At 44.5% G+C, this 18,700-nt stretch overlaps 1 protein-coding gene and 1 long non-coding RNA gene across 6 annotated transcripts in view; one reads left to right on the top strand and one right to left on the bottom strand.

Moving 5' to 3' along the window:
• Positions 1 to 63: 63 nt before the first annotated feature.
• LOC310767888 lies at positions 64 to 18,194 on the top strand. The gene is made up of 3 exons (XR_014551095.1): positions 64 to 132; positions 6,943 to 7,085; positions 17,464 to 18,194. It is a non-coding gene; the product is annotated as an uncharacterized lncRNA (long non-coding RNA).
• Positions 7,609 to 18,700, bottom strand: part of THRAP3 (thyroid hormone receptor associated protein 3) — a 40,760-nt gene continuing 29,668 nt past the window's right edge. For 3 of the 5 annotated variants that reach the window (XM_083625172.1, XM_083625173.1, XM_083625174.1), the window contains 7 exons: positions 17,015 to 17,120; positions 15,688 to 15,772; positions 12,920 to 13,101; positions 10,308 to 10,500; positions 9,330 to 9,494; positions 8,966 to 8,990; positions 7,609 to 8,627 (listed from right to left, as the gene is read on the bottom strand). In XM_083625172.1, coding sequence (XP_083481298.1) covers positions 8,602 to 8,627; positions 8,966 to 8,990; positions 9,330 to 9,494; positions 10,308 to 10,500; positions 12,920 to 13,101; positions 15,688 to 15,772; positions 17,015 to 17,120 — 782 coding nt within the window. In that variant the 3' untranslated portion in view covers positions 7,609 to 8,601. Of the gene's footprint in view, positions 8,991 to 9,329; positions 9,495 to 10,307; positions 10,501 to 12,919; positions 13,102 to 15,687; positions 15,773 to 17,014; positions 17,121 to 18,700 lie in introns of all 5 variants that reach the window. The other 2 variants (XM_083625170.1, XM_083625171.1) reach the window with 1 other exon arrangement.

The raw sequence follows: 18,700 nt of genomic DNA, 5'->3' as shown, positions 1-18,700 counted from the left end.
GGAGGGAAGGCCCGTCAGGACAAGCCTGCCACACACGAAAGGGAGGGACAAGCCCAGACTAGGCAAACAGGCGAGGCGGGTTCCTGAGAGCCCAGGAAGGAGCAGGGAGGGCTCCAGGCTGCTACCGGGCAGGTAGGCCAGGCCAGGGGGTTTGCTTGCCCCAAATAGATGAGCAGAGCCTACCTGTGATGGGGAGGGGGGTAAGCATTGACGTGCAGGCCTGAAGTGTGGGTGGTTGCACCTGAGCGGGGGAAGCGGCCTTACTTAGGTACACCATCTTTCCCAGCCTCAGGGTAAAATGGATGTATGAAAACTGGCATCTCTGCCATTGTAACTTACTATTTATATAGAGCCACTCCTTGGCAAGATACCCTAACTAAAAGGACAAACCCCGGACTTGAGCAGCTTACACTCTAAATGTCACTGAGAGGAGAGGAAAGGTCTGACAGGGAAGCATTAAATGGCTGTATCAGTATTGTTGTACAGTATGGCTCAGTACCTTCAGTGCATTTGCTGTATCTAAAAATAAAAAGAGGCCCTGGAGCTCTGTTTCAACTTGAAGTCACACTGTTTGACCTGGCAGCTGTTCAGGAGCTGGGTGTGGTTACTCAATAGGCCCTCTGTGCATGGTCAGAGTTCCTTTCTTCTGTACCGATTTCCAGCAGTGCAAAAACACCACATTTTTATTCGCTGTTGTTATCTTTCACAAGGAACCTGGGTGTTTCACTTCCTGCTGGAGACAAATCTAGAGAACTTCCAGATTCTATTTTTTTTTTTTTAAAGGGGGGAATCTGCTGCTGTGTGTTTCGATATCCCATTATCCCTTGGTGTAACCTGAATCCTGCACAGAACAGATGAAAAGGTGGTCTTTGAAAGCGCTGCTGCTTTTGCCCACACACCATTTGAAGAGCCAGTGCAGATGGTCTGGCTTTAGCGACAAACCAGCAGCTGCCCGCCCCCCCCCCCATGCTCTGGTTAACCACCAGCCTGATGACAGGTCAACTGAAAGTTTGCTCCCTATTTCTTATATTTATTCACTTGGTCCTTGAATGCTTCTGGTCCAGGTGTGGCTTAATTGGCAGATGGGTTATTGAGATATCACAAACTAGTAGCTGGCAAGTGTTTTTTACTTCGCTGGATTTTCCCTGGAAATGTAAAGAGAGGTTAGCCAGATCATGAGGGGAAGATACAGGATTTTGATGTTGATTATGTCATGTGGGCACTACAAAAAAAACTTGCTTGTTTGAGGATTCACCATCAAACACAAATCTGCAAGCATCCCTCACAGAGATCTTGGGGGTTTTCTTAGGCTACTTTTGCTTTGTGAATCTCCTCCTGACAGTTTAGTAAACTTTAGCAGCTGATTGGTCTGAAGTCTGGAAGATATTGCTGTGCTGAAGACCAATTTCAGCCCTGCACACACTCACAAGCGGCACAGCAGCCCTCAGGAACAGCCACTCAGGCATCGGCAAAAAAAAAGAAAAAAAAGGAGGAACACATCACACAAAAAAGGACAAGAGAGGACCTTTTCTGGTGTCAAATTTGCATATGCTAACTTATATGCATAGATACATATTTAGAAACAATTGCTATAAGTTAAATAGAAATACAGTCTATTCCACTGCTGTTCCACCATAGTTCCACCTAGTGCTCAGTTTGCTGCCCAGGTGCTGCTCACTGTGAGATGTGCACAACCTCAAGGTCCCTGTGCTCCTCTCTGGTTATTTTTTTAAATCTTGAAACTAGACAGCCCTTCAAATAGAGGATGTGTTCATGAAGAGGACTGCCTCTGTACAGTAATGCATTCCCACCCTGCCTCAGGTTGCTTCCCACACAAGGAGTCCCAGACGCTTAACTTCTCAATTTACACATTTCCTCTGGAAAATAGCGTATTTTTTGCTCTATAAGACTCACTTTTTCCCTCCTAAAAAGTAAGGGGAAATGTGTGTGCGTCTTATGGAGCGAATGCAGGCTGCACAGCTATCCCAGAAGCCAGAACAGCAAGAGGGATTGCTGCTTTCACTGCACAGCGATCCCTCTTGCTGTTCTGGCTTCTGAGATTCAGAATATTTTTTTATTGTTTTCCTCCTCCAAAAACTAGGTGCGTCTTGTGGTCTGATGCGTCTTATAGAGCGAAAAATACGGTATGCTTAGAGGCCATACCTACACACAGAGATGGTGGTAAAGCTGGGATGAAAAACACCCCTTACATAGTATGATTATGGGTTCCTTGCAGTTCTGGCATAGATGCTTTGAAGAACTCAAAATACTGGAAGGCCAAGATCTTTTGAATACCTGCAATTGGGGGGAAATCCTCTTCCAGTTAGCAGAAAGTGACAGTTAATTCTGTTTATGCCTGGTGTCCCTGCCTCACTTGAGCCCCTCTTTGCATCAACAACTGGCTGGAGTATCTATGGGACACGAAAAAGTCATAAAGAGCTCCCAGGGCACACCCACACAGAAACTCAGCCTGCTTTTATTGCTCAGACCCCAAACAGTGTCCATAGAAGTTGGGTGACGGCACTGCAGATGACCAAGACTGGAATTGTTCACATCCTGCCTGAAACATAATGGACAGGAGGAATTTGTCCAGGCCTGTCACTCCCCAAGCACCTGGGTGACAGATTGGGTTACTGAACTTGTCTTGGGACGGCAGATAATGACACACACTTGGCCCGAGGATGCAAGAAAATAACAGTCATTTCCTCAATGCATTCAGTTCCCTCTCTGTTTGTGGCTGTTGAATTGTCTTGATGCCCTCCCCCTGCTCCCAACAAATGTGTCTTGATTGACACTGGAATGCTTTATTCAAATAGTCCAATAACTCAGCATAATTAAGATGCAACAACTCTGATAATGTCTTTCCAATTGGCACCTGAATCTAACTTCTTACAAGAACCCTGTCTGAAGCGTACCAGTTAATAAAATCTAGTGTCCAGCCCCATGGCAGCCAAGCACAATTATAGGCATTCAAAATTAAGTTGTAGTCCAAAACACCTGGAGGACATCAGGTTGAGGAAAGCTGTTCTAGATCACAAATCAAGCTAATGGGGCAATGGAGGTTTCACAGAACCAAACCTAACAATAGGTAGTCGACTGGGTAGCGAATGATAACTGGAGAGCCTTTCCTAGCGTTGCATCATCACAACAGGGCTGTCTCCTAAGGGAGACCTGCCTTGCACATTCATTGTTAGCTTTTAGGCACCAGGTGAATTGTGTCTTGTTCACTTGGGCTATCCTAACCCAGCTTGATGTCCTCCAGATGTCTTGGACTACAACACCTATCATCCCCCGTCCGTATGGCCAGCAGATGTGGATGGTGGAAGTTGCAGTCCAGCAACATCTGAAGGACTACAGGACAGCCACATTTGATTTATTGACTATAGCTCCCTCTTTCCTTTTTAACATTGACATATACCCCTAAAGTCATGTTAAGTAGTGGTGTTGATGTCAAGGGGGGGGGGCGGGACCTGAAGGGGAAAAAGAAAAAGAAAGAAGGCTGTTGACTTAAACATACCTGCACAGTGTGGTCATCACCTGAGGCCTTTCTCTGGTGGTCTCTCTAATAGAGCTTCAGAGAGTAGCAAAAACGGAGGCCTTTTCAGTGCTGGCTTCCTGTCTGTGGAATGCTCTCTCCAGTCAGTCCTGCCTGAAGCCAACATTAACAGCTTTTCAGCACCAAGTTAAGAGGTACCTCTTCTCCCAGACTTCCGAGGCATTATGATAATAATTGCTGTTTCTCTCTGTGTGTTTGGATATTGTTAATTTGTTGTTGGTGGCTGCTTTTTAATTGTGTAACTCACATAGAGAGATTTTGTATTAGGTGACAAATCAAATAAACAAAGAACAACATCTCTACACCTGGTGAGTTTTAAGACTGAGTAGGGGAGGAGCCAGCTGACATTCACTTCTAGGTGTTTTCCGGTTTCATTCTGCACCACAGCCTCCTGGGAAGACGCATCCCCCTCATTTAGGCCATTATGAACTTGCTCTTTCTAGACTCAGAGGCTGCAGTGAAACGTGAAACTAGCAAGCACCTGAAAGCACCTCGTTTGAATGTTTCCTAGCTCCTAACACATTAATTCTTAAAATACCAACACACACACCTGCTTCCCTTTAAACATCAAGGCTTATAAAGAGTTCCAGGGAACTCAAAAGCTTGCATATATTTTATTCCATTTGGATTGACCTAACAAAGGTATTGCCCCAGTACAGACTTAGATCTATTTTATCTCTTTGGCGCCGTGGAACCTAAATGCACAGTAAGTTAGTTGACATGAATGCAATTCCATATGTGAACATTTTGCCTCCCCACCCCCACCCCCACAAATTAGGCTTTTTTATTGAGATGATGTCATCCCAACTTTGCCTGACCCCACACAAGCAGAAGTACCTGTTTGTTCTCTGGCAGTTTACAGTGCCATAAAATAAGCACCTAACATTTAATGGGCAACCAGCTGACCCATTAGTGCAACACATTTGATGGAAACCAGGCAGCAGAGGATTCTTTTGCTCAAGGTAGGTAACTTCTAGCTTCCTGGCCAGGGGATTTACGGAAGGACAGTCCCAAAGAAAGTTTCCTTTAGAGACAGATGAGGGAATAGGTTTTGCTCCAGTTTCCTAGACCTGGGAGAGTCCCACCCAGAAAACTCATCCCTTAGAACAGGCTTCCTCAACCTCGGCCCTCCAGATGTTTTGAGACTACAATTCCCAGCATTCTTGACCACTGGTCCTGCTAGCTAGGAATCATGGGAGTAGTAGGCCAAAAACATCTGGAGGGCCAAGGTTGAGGAAGCCTGCCTTAGAACAATGCTTCCACACCCTTCTTACATCTAAGCAGTCCTTTTGCCCCACAAATCATAAGGACTTTGTAAAAAAACTGAGCCACCTTGAGAGTAATACCTTTATAGCAGGACCCAAATGTCAAAGCCAAGAACAAGCATTACTAGTTCTTGGAAGTCCTTTTCGGGTTGGATGTTAAAGGGGAAAGGGAGATGTTTGGTATGTTGTGCCCCAAAGTCTGAATTAAAAGTCTCAAGACAGGCTACCAGAGGTGTTGTACAAGAATAATGGATCAGTCTTGCTTGGTACAAAATCCCCACGGGACTAATGCCACAAAGCAGCAAGGAAAGTTGCTCCCCCATTTTAATGATCTAATTATGCCTGATCAGCAACTCCTGCATTCCATCTTAAAGACTCTTACACATTGCAGGTTTTAGGGACTTTTACATCATGTTGAACTCCTGCCCGCACTTTCCTGTGCACTTTACTCCAACCTGCTGGAGAATTCTACACTAAAGCTTGCTCACAACCCTGTGATAATTTGACCGACTGTAATTAAAGTGTTACTGCATCGTGGTTTCTGGACCCCACCCCACCTGAGACACACAAAGGACCAACCAGCTACCTATTTAGTCTGGTGTAAAGTTTTGGAGAACTCAAAATAATAAATGATATTGCCCCAATATGGATTTTTGATTAGAACATGACTCAAATGCTCTGGCATCTGAGGCTGGTTTTCTGTAGAATTGCTGTCAAGCACAGTTCAAGGTACTAGTTCTAATCTCAAATACATCTTTCACCTTTGCCACACTCAGTAATATTGGTCGACCAAAATCATCCACCATTGGGGTGACCTGCAAAAAGGTGTTCTAGCAGCTCTTTGTAGGGTCTGCAGCCATCATTCACCAGATCCAGAAAAGCCCAATGCTAATCATTTTCTACCAGGGTCAGATGGGCTGAGTCAAGAATACCATTCTAGTGTTGTTTTTGAAAAAACCACCCTGCTGCCTTAAAGCCACTAAAGCATGTCATTTTGAACTTTGGACTGTTCCTACTTTGAATTTTTAAAGCTAGGACAGGGTAAACCTAAATCTCAACTGATTGGTTGCCATCCAAGGTCCAGCCTGGGAATGGTGCCATTTAAGAAATTTCAGGACCCAGAGACCCATAAAACACAACTCGCAGGCTGGTGTTTTTTTAGTCACTTCATGTGTTGGGAACACAGTAGACAGACCCTGTAACATGTGAAGGGGGTAGAAATCTTCTCTTCACCATGCAGAGAAAATCAGGGGACCAGCTGTGTTTCTGCAGAATTGCTGTTTCCACTTCTTAAATGTGTTAAGCTGCCCCCAACATGACACAATCCAGAGCCTCTGTGGTGCAGAAGACTTGTTTGGACAGAAATGTTCATAATCCCTGTTTGTTGTGCAGCAGCCTAGGGGGTGCAGGGTAAACCCCCACTCAGAGGAGAGAGAGGAAGAATGAATGGAAGTGCAATGAAGTATCTAAAAGATCTGAGCCAGAAGACTCCTTGGCAGCACCTGCCCTTGCCCAGCAGGCGCCACAGTGCCCCAGCACAGGAGCTCTGAGAACTGCCAGCACATTTTTATATTCACTTCTAATTATGGCCTCAGGCAACAGGGCAGGTTGGCTGGTGTTTCAATTAAAAACTTGGAAGGGGGGGAAAGCATAGCTGCTGGAAAGAACAGGGCTCGCCAATATTCCCCACCGTTTCCCGAAGGGTTTAAACTTTGCACCTACCTAATACGCCACTCAATTCTTTTGAACAGCTCTTAAGTGCACCCTCCTCCCAAACAAAAGGCTTTTTTCTTAATTTGCATAATTTATAGACCAGGCCATTCAGGGTTTTTGTGTGTGCAGAGGTGTGTCTCACAGAAAAGAAATATTCCACAAAGCAAGAAAACTCCCAAGTACGCACATGGACCCATCCTTAAAATTTGCCTTATGTGAGCTGATGGGCTGACAAAAGATCAAAGCCAATTACAGTATCTAGAAAAGCCTACAGGCACTTTTGTTTATGCACTGCCTGGTCACACTCTCTCCTTCACGTTGCCGTGGCTTCTACAATGGAATCTGTAGAACCCAAATGCAGCCTCCAGTTCTAATACTTTGCTCCCCCACTTTCTCTCTTTTCTATAGGAGACTTCAAAACAACCCCCCCCCCGGGATTCCAGGGGTATGTGAGATGGAAGAAAGTGCTTCATAAGGCCACATCAGCTAGGCATTTTGGGTGAGAAAAGGATGGAGGCTCTTCCACTCATTTGGGAATCTTGGGCAACCAGGTAGGGAGAGGCCTACAGATGTACAGCGTTCTGTGAATGCACACACTTCTTTGCAATTCCAGTTACAGATAGGTAGCCGTGTTGGTCTGCCATAGTCAAAACAAAAAAATTTTTTTCCTTCCAGTAGCACCTTAAAGACCAACTAAGTTAGTTCTTGGTATGAGCTTTCGTGTGCATGCACACTTCTTCAGATATCTGAAGAAGGTATCTGAAGAAGTGTGCATGCACACGAAAGCTCATACCAAGAACTAACTTAGTTGGTCTTTAAGGTGCTACTGGAAGGAAATTTTTTTTTTTGTTTTGACTTCTTTGCAATGTTAAACATATGGCTACTGGGATCAAGAGTGGCAAGCTGAGCATTTTTCTGCTACCCTTAAGGAGCTTTGAACTCTTTTTTCTTTCTTTTGCCCAACACTATCATGTTGGCCCTGTTTGATGTAAGGTTATGTTGCAACCATATTTTGGGGGTGGGGGTGGGGTGGAGGCTCAATAAAAGCAGCAATAAAAAAAGGTCTGCATGGTACATTTCAATGTAATTTTATTTGAACAAGGAGTCAAAACAAAAGCTTGCAGGCTTTGCTAAGCAAGAACTGCACCAGTCCCACAAAATGAGCTCTATTTATAGCACAGAGAGGAAAAGGGGAACAAAGAGAAGCACTGCAAAGTCTCATTTCCAGGGGGACAGATTTCTCAATAGGGCAACTACAGTCTCTGTAGCTGGCTTGGGAGAGTGAGCACATCACCTGCCCAACATGTTTCGAGTGCTGCGGATTTAAAGCTGAAGAGAATCACAAAACCAACTGTCAGCAACTTACCCATGGCCATCACAGAAGTGAGTCAAAATTGCTTTATAAAAAGATTAATAAAAATACTGGAAAAAATCCTCATTTCTCATGCTATATGTCTGGTTTTCTTTTTTAAAACCTAGTTTATTCACAAGTTTCTTAGAAAACTATGTGACCCCAAAAATAGTGTTCAGATTCACAATTGGAGGCAAAGAAGGTATGCAAGAAATCTAGAGTGAACGGACCAAGATGCTGCTAACATTAGCCAAGAGCAGTTTTGCATTTTGGTGGTTGTGGTGGGGAGAGCTTGGGTCCTTCCCCCTCAACTGTGCCATGCTACACTTTAGAACTTCAGCACAAAAAGGGAAAAAACAAAAGGCGATTCTTTAAAGAGAAACGACTCCAAATTCAAGCAGAGGGAAAGTTCCTTTAAATTAAGAACACCACAGAGTTTGGTCCCAACAGTTTCTAGTCAGATGTTTATTCACATGCATTTTTCTTCTATATATAAGAACCACAAACGCCTTTCTGAAGTTAACCATTTTAAGGGGTGTTGTTTTTATATGTGTATATATATGCAAACGCTTAAAATAAAGGATTTCTAAAAAAGAATATCCACAAACAGGAAGAGAGGGGGAAAACAAAGAGCAGGGAATTAATTTCCCACATGTATCATCACATTAAAAAGAGCGAGCGCGCAAAAACTGATTGCCAATAGTATTGGGCAGAACTCACTCCACTGTCCTCCATGAGATCACTGAAAAATTAAAAAAGAGAAAATAAAAGAACATTCAACTAGTCAATAAGGATCAATTACAGTCCAGACTGACAGAGTCCCCCCTCCAACAGCTGTTGCTGCTTCAGGGTCTCAGGACCCTCTTTCCACTTGTCGAGACTGCTACTCCGCCACCGACTGAAGGGCCTCTTTGTCCTCTCTGTTCTCAGCCCCGCTCTCATCATCCTCAATCTCTCCCTCCTCACCACTAAACTTGTCATGGGCCCATTTGGGGCTGGTGCTCGATTTTCGGTACAGGAAACGGCCCCTCCCTCTGGGGAAGATGCCCCTTCCCCGGCCTCTGTTCACCCATTTCTCACCCCCTTCGCCCTCACGGTCATCATGCTGCAAAGGGAAAAGAAGAAGAAGAAAAAGAAAAAGGTATTTGTCAGTCAACAAATGCAGAGCTCCTCAACAGCCCACCAGAAGGCCCCACCTCTGTCCACTCCCTCTCCTTTCCCCAGTGGCCGCTGCTACATTTCCCACACAGACAGGGGAGGATAAACACCCTGGAATATGGCCCCCCCCCGCCTCTGCATTTTGCGAATAAGCCCTCCAGTAATGCTGCATGGCTGAGGAGACAATGACGGCAAGACCAACTTGGGGCCTGTCACCTGGTGGAAGGGACAACTTCTGTGCAGGCAGCTCACAGCCACATGCCCATCTCACCCCCAGGGCACATACCAAGTAGTACTTCTTGCTCTTGGGGGTGTATTCGGGGTCCCACTCTTCCTCCCTGCTCCGCTTCTGGAAGTCGGTGCTGCCGCTGCCGCCACTGCTGTTGTTGTTGTTGCTGTTGCCAGAGAAGGTCCCTCTTCCCCAGCCACGACCCCTGGCCCGGAACTGTTGCTGTCATCAGGAGCAGAGGAAGAAAGAGAACGTCAAAAAGTGAGCAACAGAAAGAAAGGGGATCTGCCTAGGATGGGATGGCCTGTCATGATTTCTGGAGCACTACACACACACACACACACACACACACACACACACTGATCATTTATCTCTTAGCAACAGATAGAATGGAAATTGCCCATCACTAGAAATACTCATCACACTTCTGTATTCAAGGTGTGGGCTACTGTCTTTCCAGAAAAAAACTGACCCAATAGCTAAGTAAACATGACAAATCCGTAGGCACTTAGGATCCCTTTTTGCATTACATAGCTGGGCAGAGAGGTGCTATAATACCCCCCATTTACTAAAACAAACCCAACCCTTTTGGCTCAACCTATTAGCTAGGCCCCTTCTTGGTTAAATTGTCCTTCAGATTCTGACTGATTTTTGGGTCTGGATGTGAGCCTCTGGGTGTGGCTCCTTATACTTCCTTGAGCAACTGATGTGCACTGTAGTGTTGTGGTTTTGTTGCTTTTGGTATATCCTATTGGTTTTTTTTAAAAAAAGGTTGCCCTTTCACCACAAATAGGAAACTTCTTCTGAAAAAGACCCTGAACTTGTGCTCAGTAAATATGTGGAAGAGGTGAGACGAATTTTATAAGCAAGAACGACTCCCTTACACTGGGTAGCTGCCAACACCTAACACTGAACCCCTTTCAAAAGCTGGGAGGTGCCTGTCCACACTCCAGCTCTGTCACAATTCAAAACTATTTTGACTTATCACCCTGGAACAAGGGCCCAGAGCACACACCCTCCAAAAGGACAACTTACAAAGGTTCCTCGGGCTCTGCCCCTATCAGTCGGGCCCGTAAATTCCTTGGTCCCAAGGCGGGATTTGTCAAAGCCAGGGGCAGCCTCCTCTCGCTCTTCAGTCTCCTCGGGGTACTCCTCTGCTTTGTAGGAGCGGGAAGACTGTGATGACGAGGAGCTTGACCTAGATCGCTCCCGCACACGCCGGTGCTTCCTAAGTCGAGGCAAAGAGAGAGATATATGAATGTCAGGGGAGGGCACATCTCTACTGCCTCAATGTCAGTCATTCCTCTCCCTGCAACTTCACCACATGATATATACCAGGCATGTCCAGCCAAAAGTAGTCTGAGATCTACCATCCAATATCAAAAACTGGCAGTGACCTACCACACTCTCCCACTGTCATTCTTCAACTTAAACATATTATACTAGGCTGGATTTCCCTGCCTCCGCAACCACCCTGCTTGTAACCTGCTGTCTTCAATGACTGAAGAGAATCATTAATTTGGGTCTCTGTGTCGGGAGATTCCAGACCAAAAATGAAAGCAAGCGTACAGTCTCCCCTCCTTTATCTAGAGTGGCTTCTAATAATAATAATAATAATAATAATAATAATAATAATAATAATTTATTATTTATACCCCGCCCATCTGGCTGGGCCTCCCCAGCCACTCTGGGCGGCTTCCATAAAAACCAAAAATACAGTAAAATATCACATGTTAAAAACTTCCCTGAACAGGGCTGCCTTAAGATGTCTTCTGAATGTCAGGTAGTTGTTTATCGCTTTGACATCTGCTGGAAGGGCGTTCCACAGGGCGGGCGCCACTACCGAGAAGGCCCTCTGCCTGGTTCCCTGTAGCTTTGCTTCTCGCAATGAGGGAACCGCCAGAAGGCCCTCGGCGCTGGACCTCAGCGTGCGGGCAGAATGATGGGGGTGGAGACGCTCCTTCAGGTATACTGGACCAAGGCCGTTTAGGGCTTTAAAGGTCAGCACCAACACTTTGAATTGTGCTCGGAAACGTACTGGGAGCCAATGTAGGTCTTTCAAGACCGGTGTTATATGGTCTCGGCGGCCGCCCCCAGTCACCAGTCTAGCTGCCGCATTCTGGATTAGTTGTAGTTTCCGAGTCACCTTCAAAGGTAGCCCCACGTAGAGTGCATTGCAGTAGTCCAAGTGGGAGATAACCAGAGCATGCACCACTCTGGCGAGACAGTCCGCAGGCAGATAGGGTCTCAGCCTACGTACCAGATGGAGCTGGTAAACAGCTGCCCTGGACACAGATTTGATCTGTGCCTCCATGGACACCTGTGAGTCCAAAATGACTCCCAGGCTGCGCACCTGGTCCTTCAGGGGCACAGTTACCCCATTCAGGACCAGGGAATCCTCCACACCTGCCCGCCTCCTGTCCCCCAAAAACAGTACTTGTTCTTTAGGGCTCCAGTGCAATCCAGCAACAGAGGTGCACCTCATACCCGCTGTTATTAAGCTTGGGCAGCATAGTGGTGTCCAAGATCAGTGCCTCATTCAGCCCAAAGTGGCCCAAACACACAGCTATTTGCTGTAAAAATGGAAGTTTCAGAAATGCAGACAGGAAAGCATTGAGCAATGCTAGCATGCCCCATCCAATGATCCAGAGAGCTCTTCTCTCTCTTACACCCACCCCTCGTGGCTTGAAAGAGCAAAGTTGCATTTGAAGTCTAGGGGGAAAGGCTAAGCTAACAATCACAAATGCACATTTATAACTTTAAAAAATGAATTAGTGGTACTTAAATATTTTTATAAACAAATAAATAAGTGTAAAATACATTGACTTGAAAAGCACTTAGACTAGCCTGCCTGTGTCCTTTCAATAAGTAACCCTACAAACTGTGTTCTGGGAAAATGTAGGGTTGGTTCCTTGGAGGCTTATTAGCGACTGCTCAATGAGAAGACCAGTGATGACGGACAAGCATCCCTTTTGGAGTAGCTTGCCTACTTACCGCAGACCTTATGGTACAGTGTACAGCCCACAGGCAATGCACATGAGGGGGGTGGCTGGACCCAACAGCTGAGGCCTAACAAGCCTGGATGTAAAAACAGCACTTTTCACATCCCCAGAAGCCTGTGCTATGTAACAGGACAGCCCCACACTGACACCTGCTGCATCCTAGCAAGTATCATCAACTAGCTCAGTGAGGGGAAGGACCTCAGGCTCAGGGGCTAAAGGGGAAACTCCAAGGTTCTCTATCTGGCCCTTGGGACTGTTACAAGGCCACACCCCGTACTGGTTCTGCTCTGCACCTTCCTTCAGTGTTTGTGCCTGGTTGGAATGTCTCCTTGAACTGTGGTAGCACCTTGAACTGTGGTAGCACCTCTTACTTGCTTGGATGCAAGGCTGGATAACTGCACGTGTGACTGTAGAAACCTCTGGAACGTATCCTACTGAGCATCCACTGCCCCACCCACACTGGCATGCACCTCCTGGGGAGGTTCCTCTTGAGGAAATGCAGCCCTTGGGCTGAAAATGTTTCCCTGCTAGCTTCTTCCATGCGGGATTTCATTATGTCAGCTCACTATCACTCTTCTGTGTGGCATCTCAAATAAAAAGGGAAGGAAAGAAGGAAGAAGTGGAGAATGTTCTCCTCCTACATACTTCTTTTTGGACCCTTTATGAGACCTCTCTGTTTTCTCCGTTGATCTCTCCCGTGAATGACTTGAGGGTCTGGAGTCCACCGATTCCCTTGACTTGCCTCGCTTATCTTTCTCCTTATGTTTTTTACGCCGTTCAATGTCAAGGCGCAGGTCAACTGGGTCCTCTTTGTATTTGCTTTCGGCCTGCAAAGAGAAAAACAGGGGAAAGACTTGACACCTGAGCCTTAAGCAATTCCTTCACAACTACGTCCCTTTTTACCTTGCTCAGGACTGAAAAATACTCAAGCAAGGGAAGTTATGCTGGTGCTAATACACAGACTGAATGACTTCACAAGATCCACGCAAAAGATTTCAATCTTTCTGCATCCACTTCTCTCTATGCCAAACGTAAGTAATTATTAATCAAATCAAGGGAGCAAAACTGGGTGCCAAAGCCAAGACCCTTTGATGTCCAAAGGAAAAAGAATAGGCTCAAGGGGCAATGATCTATATATGCCAAAGCTAAGAACTGTGTTCTCCTCTTCTGACAGACTCTTGTGCTCTACAGGGAATTGACTGAACAACAGAATTCCTTCCCTGTGCCTGGAAAGGGACGCCCCCTCCTCTCACTGCAAGAGACATTGGCTGCAGTTATGGAAAGTGAAGGGGAAATGTGCAGACTGTCTAAGCTCCAGTATCATAATAGAGCCAATTCTCTACATTCCAGAGAACCAATGAAGGAGTTATTTGGGGAGGCAGGCTTCCTGAGTGTGCTCCCCCCTCCAATCACCACTGGCTGTTGAGAAATCCATAATGAGCCTTGAAGGGGCTGCTGCATAGTTTGCTCTCAATCAGCATAACCTCTCAAATTCAGAGTTGTGCACCGTAAGCACAAAAACGAGGCATCGTGTTTCTCACACTTACGATGGCAGAAAAAAGATTTGAACATACACCTGCTGCTGAAGACTCAGCAACCAAATGGAGCCAAGCTTGGCCTGGCTTCTAGGGGACAAGAGTTAGAACTTAGGTGTTCTGCACTGCTGTGCTCACTGCACACTCCCACCCCCTGCAAAACAGAACTCCCTGCTTCTGCCATTCAGCTACAATCCAGTCTCCACACACCCTTCCCTGTCTCCATTGCCGAGAAGCTCCTGAATTTTGCGGGAACTTGAACTTTGACAGCAGAACACGTTGTGCAAGATAAATGTATCTATATTACTTATTCTGAGCAATACTTATAAACAGCAAACATTTATTCAGCATCAACAGTGTGCTTGGAGCTGTAGTTGGAAAAGTTAAGATATCCTTGGAGATCACTTTACGGAATGAGATTCCCATGCACAAAACACAAAAAAGACACAGGTATGTCTCATCCCACTATTTCATCATCCCTGTCCTTATTTAGGATACTTTAAGTGGCACATCTGGGAAGAATGGCTAAGAACAGGAGAAAGTGGTGAGAAGATTAAATTCTACAGGCAAACGAAAATCTTCAGTCAACAGCAGTAGAATCAAAGTCATTTCTGAATTGTTACAGGTCTCTTTGATTTTTATTGAAACAGTCAATCAGTGGAGCTTCTTGTTTCAACTTGGTAACTTTCAGTCCAGCACAAGTCTTTGGAATAACTAGGGCAGGGAAAAGTGGGAGCATCAGTTTCGCCTTAACTCAAAAAGAATGGGTAGCAGCTCTCTATTAAGTACTTTACTTACACAAGCTTCTAGCCTACTTTTTGATTAAAATAAAGAAGCTGGCATGGCTGAATGTGGGAGCTGTATTTGTTCTTTTGCCTTCCATAAGTGAAGGAGAACTCTCTTTTCAACTCATAAAACAAAGCCGATCTGTCATTGCCAGAATGGAAACTCGTTTCATCATCAAATGTCATTCATCAGCAGAACCTAGATCAGTTGTTGTAGCCATTTGTGTAGTTCCATTTCATAAAGAGGTCGTCTCAGGAGCTCCTGACTGTTTGTAAACCTGAAGTATGTGTCTATTCACATACACAAGCATGTTCACTGTCGGATGGTGTGGTAGAGAGAGATCAAATCCAGCAGTCGAGTATCTTTCAAACGCGACAAGTGTGTTTGGAGAAACTGAGAACACAGGTATGACATGAAAGCAAACCCTTCAACAGCATTGCTAAAAACCATTAAGACAAACGTGTATGAAAGTGAACAGACAATGCTTCAACTCAAGATGGTCATTTTTTCCTTTAAACTTAGGGGCATATAATTGTTTCGCTGCCTGTAACAGTTTTAAAGACCCCCAAGAGAGTGTTTTTAATTCTGAGCAGCATTTTAAAATAAACTAGCGGCAGTCAACAGAAAACACATTAGCAGAAAAAATATCTGTGTGCTTGGTTCAGATATGGATTTGATTTACTTTCCTCTCTTCCTGACATGCACGTCTTTTTGAAAACATGGTTGGAAATATCACGGGTAATACAAGTGATTTAATCATACTTACAAGCAGCAAAATATCACAAAAAGTCTTCCATCATCAAGGTCACTTGTTTCCAAAATTCCATTTTTTTTGTCTCAAGCTCAACCTCAATTGACTTTGGGGTCATTTACCATATTTCTAACCACTTCACAAAGGTTGTTGATACATTTTTTTTAATAAAAATTAACCCTTTGTAGTTCATTTTTAGAATTATGCCCATCCTTGAAAGAAAAACACAAACTTAAGTAGAGAGCAAGTTAAACAAAAATATCACTTTTTTATTATAAAAAACAAGTTCATGCCCGAAGTGCACACATTTTGTTTCACTACAGATCAAAGCAACAGGTCACCTTGTAGCTGGATTCTTTGGAACTTTTGATTTCCTCTTGCGAGAATCCATGTTTTCTAAAGGAACTGGGAGAAATGTCTATCCTCCTAAAAAAGAGAGCATGCATGATTAAGAAAAGGTCAAGGAATGCCCCCCCCTTCCCTTCTGCATTCAGGGAATGTATAAATTAGGCCTTAGTTCTATAGTGTAAGGAATGGCACATGACAGACATAAAACTTCAGGGCTGAATTGACTTGTGGATAGAACATTCAATCTCCTGTTCCATCACGAGACTCCCTAGTGGCCTTGGGCAAGTTGATGCTGGCAAGCCTCAGCTACGACAGAGACTTGTTCAAAGATAAACAATATAGGACCTTAAGGCACCTTAAAGAGTTATGGATACAACGAAGAGTTGTTTATCTCTTTCTTGCTCTGAAAGCCATACTTATTCGTGCAGACTCTGATAGCAACAGTGATGGCTGGTGTCCCTTGGGACCAGGAGGGCAGAAGGCAGGGAGACAAAACAGTAGGTAGAGCCAGAGCCAATGACAGGGAGAGACAATTTATTCCAACTTTGTCCTCATCCACCTCCCTACTGTGTTCTGCAAGGGGCAACACAGCGACTTAGGAGGATGATGCTGACAGGCAGGGCAACCCCCTGGACTAGCTGTAAATGAGAGGAAGACAGGCAGGTTGGAGCTGGCTGAGAGCAGACTGAGGTTGGTTAGCCAGTGCTCTATTCACTCTAATGAATGAACCTCCGATGGATAAAAGGTTCAGAATTCAGTCTCCACTCTCAGCTTCCTTTTTGAAAAGGAAGCTTCTAGCCATCAGAAAGTATGGCTGAATTATGTGGGCATCACCTGCTGAAGGCCAGAAAAATGGCTGCTTCAGAGTTTCAGTTGTAAGGATTGGGTCTCCAACATCCTTGCCTCACCATGAGGAGCAAATTATTGATTTCCGTACTTTATTCTTGTTGTGGATTCCATATGCTTGAATCAAAGTCCTTTTTTCTCTCCTGGATAGGCACCCAAGACAGTGGCAGGGCAAGGCAGAGTTTGCCTTGGATGAGAAGCACTTGCTTATGATAAGCAAGCAAATGCCTAGTAGCTAAATGCAAGCCTTTATGCTGCTTAATGGCTATGATTCAAAAAGTCTCTTAAATCGGGATTTTATAAGTACATGTCAAAACTCTACACTTGGCAGATAGTAGTCTGATTTGTCTAGTAGACTGCCTGCTTTTGTGCTGGTGAGCTATGCCAAAGCCTACTCATTTAAGGACTCTTTGTGGTAAGGGTGCACATTTTCTCCCAAAACCATGCCTTTATTACATGCAAAGGAGGACTCACCTGTGGATTTCAGGGCTTTTGTTCTTAGCAGACTCTTGCTCCGCTCGTTTTAGGTATTTTGTAAAGCGCTCATTCAATGTCATTCCCGAAGACCCAAAATGATGCTCTGTTGATATGCAGTGAGGAAATATCACATCATTAACATTGCATCTATACTTTAGGACAATATAAAAGTGGCTTCTGCAGGAGGGTCTGAAACAATTCAGGAAGCAAACAACATAAAGGTGAAGGCAGGAGAAAAGAGGGAAGGAGATGGATCCATCTGTCTGCAGGTTAAGCAGTGCAGACTTTTAAAAGAAATTGCTTTTACTCATATAAGAATAATTAAAACACCAGATAAGTCTCAAGTGTAAGATCCAATACAAGGCTGACATCATATGAAGATCAGCAAAGCACTACAAGCTTGATCAGATTGTTAACATCATACTTTCCTTTATCTTTTTGTACAGGAAAAACTACAGTGACAGTCTTACTGCAACCATAGTGTCAACTGATCTTGATTTCCAAATCTGATCTTACTGCAACCATAGTGTCAATTGATCTTGATTTCCAAATCTGAAGACTGGCTGGAGAGGGACCATATTCGTGATAGTCCAACTTGTGAAAGTAATAATGTTTTGCCAAATATCATGAAAGGAGTCAGATTTTTCTTTTCTCTTCCACATGTGGATTAGATGGGTTATTTTTTCTGCTATTGCAATCTTCCACAATTTTTTATACCATAGTCCAATGTTCAAAGTCGAGACACAGTCTTTTTATTGTCATCTTCCCTGGCTGGGTATCCATCTAATTTTTTCGGAGGGAGGGGAAGTATCATGTGGGCTAGGAGTCTATGGAATATCAAAAGGGTACCTTAGTATTTATCCCCATCTCAAATATCCATCCTGCTCTTAGATATTCAGGTAAAGCAGACTGCTTGGGAGAAGAGATGGACACTAAATGGAAAGGAACGCACACACCACATGCTGCCCTTTTTGCTGAGAAACTCCATACTGTTAATTAAGCTCAACTTCTCCAACAGAGAACTTGTATGGGAAGAATGTCTATTTTTTCCACATACACTGATACCGTTGGTGCCACTTGAAGTTTCCGATCACATATTTTCAAGCACAGCTGAAGCATTGTACGTAAAAACCCAAAGAAAGAATTTGGGCATTCAGTTGTGAACTCTTGCTTTAAAACTTTTACCATGCCCCTATCGGTAGTGTAACCAGGGGAAAGAGAAAATGAAGGGGGCTGCCAATTAGCCACTTAGCCCACATAAACCAGAACAGCTCAGAAGGACCAAAATGAAAATAAAACAAAGAGGTGAAATGGAGACAAGAATTTTTAAAATAGATTTCTCACTCTTCCCAACTGGAAAACCTTACAACTGCAAGATGAAGCACTAATCAAGAGTGAATAAGCTTCATCAGGGGGCAGGGGGAGGGAAGAGAGCTCCAGCGAAACAAGCAGGATTGCATAGTGTCTTCTCTTTCCTTCTATGGATCTACAGCAAGAGGACAGCTCCAGGAGTAACTGTATTTTCCTTAAGCAACACTTTGGCAAAAGTTTTATATTTTTAGAATTTGTTCCGTGATCTGCATTTCAGTTTGTTCAGTATTTTATTGGCAGTTGTAACCCACTCTGGGATCATTCTGTACGATAAAGGGTGGGATGGAAATGTTTTAAAGCAATAAATAAACT

The sequence above is a fragment of the Podarcis filfolensis genome, assembly GCF_964270895.1.
Source record: "Podarcis filfolensis genome assembly, chromosome: 8".
Lineage (NCBI taxonomy): Eukaryota > Metazoa > Chordata > Lepidosauria > Squamata > Lacertidae > Podarcis > Podarcis filfolensis.
Note: the sequence above shows the minus strand (reverse complement) of the source record. Positions and strands in the feature narration are given on the sequence as shown.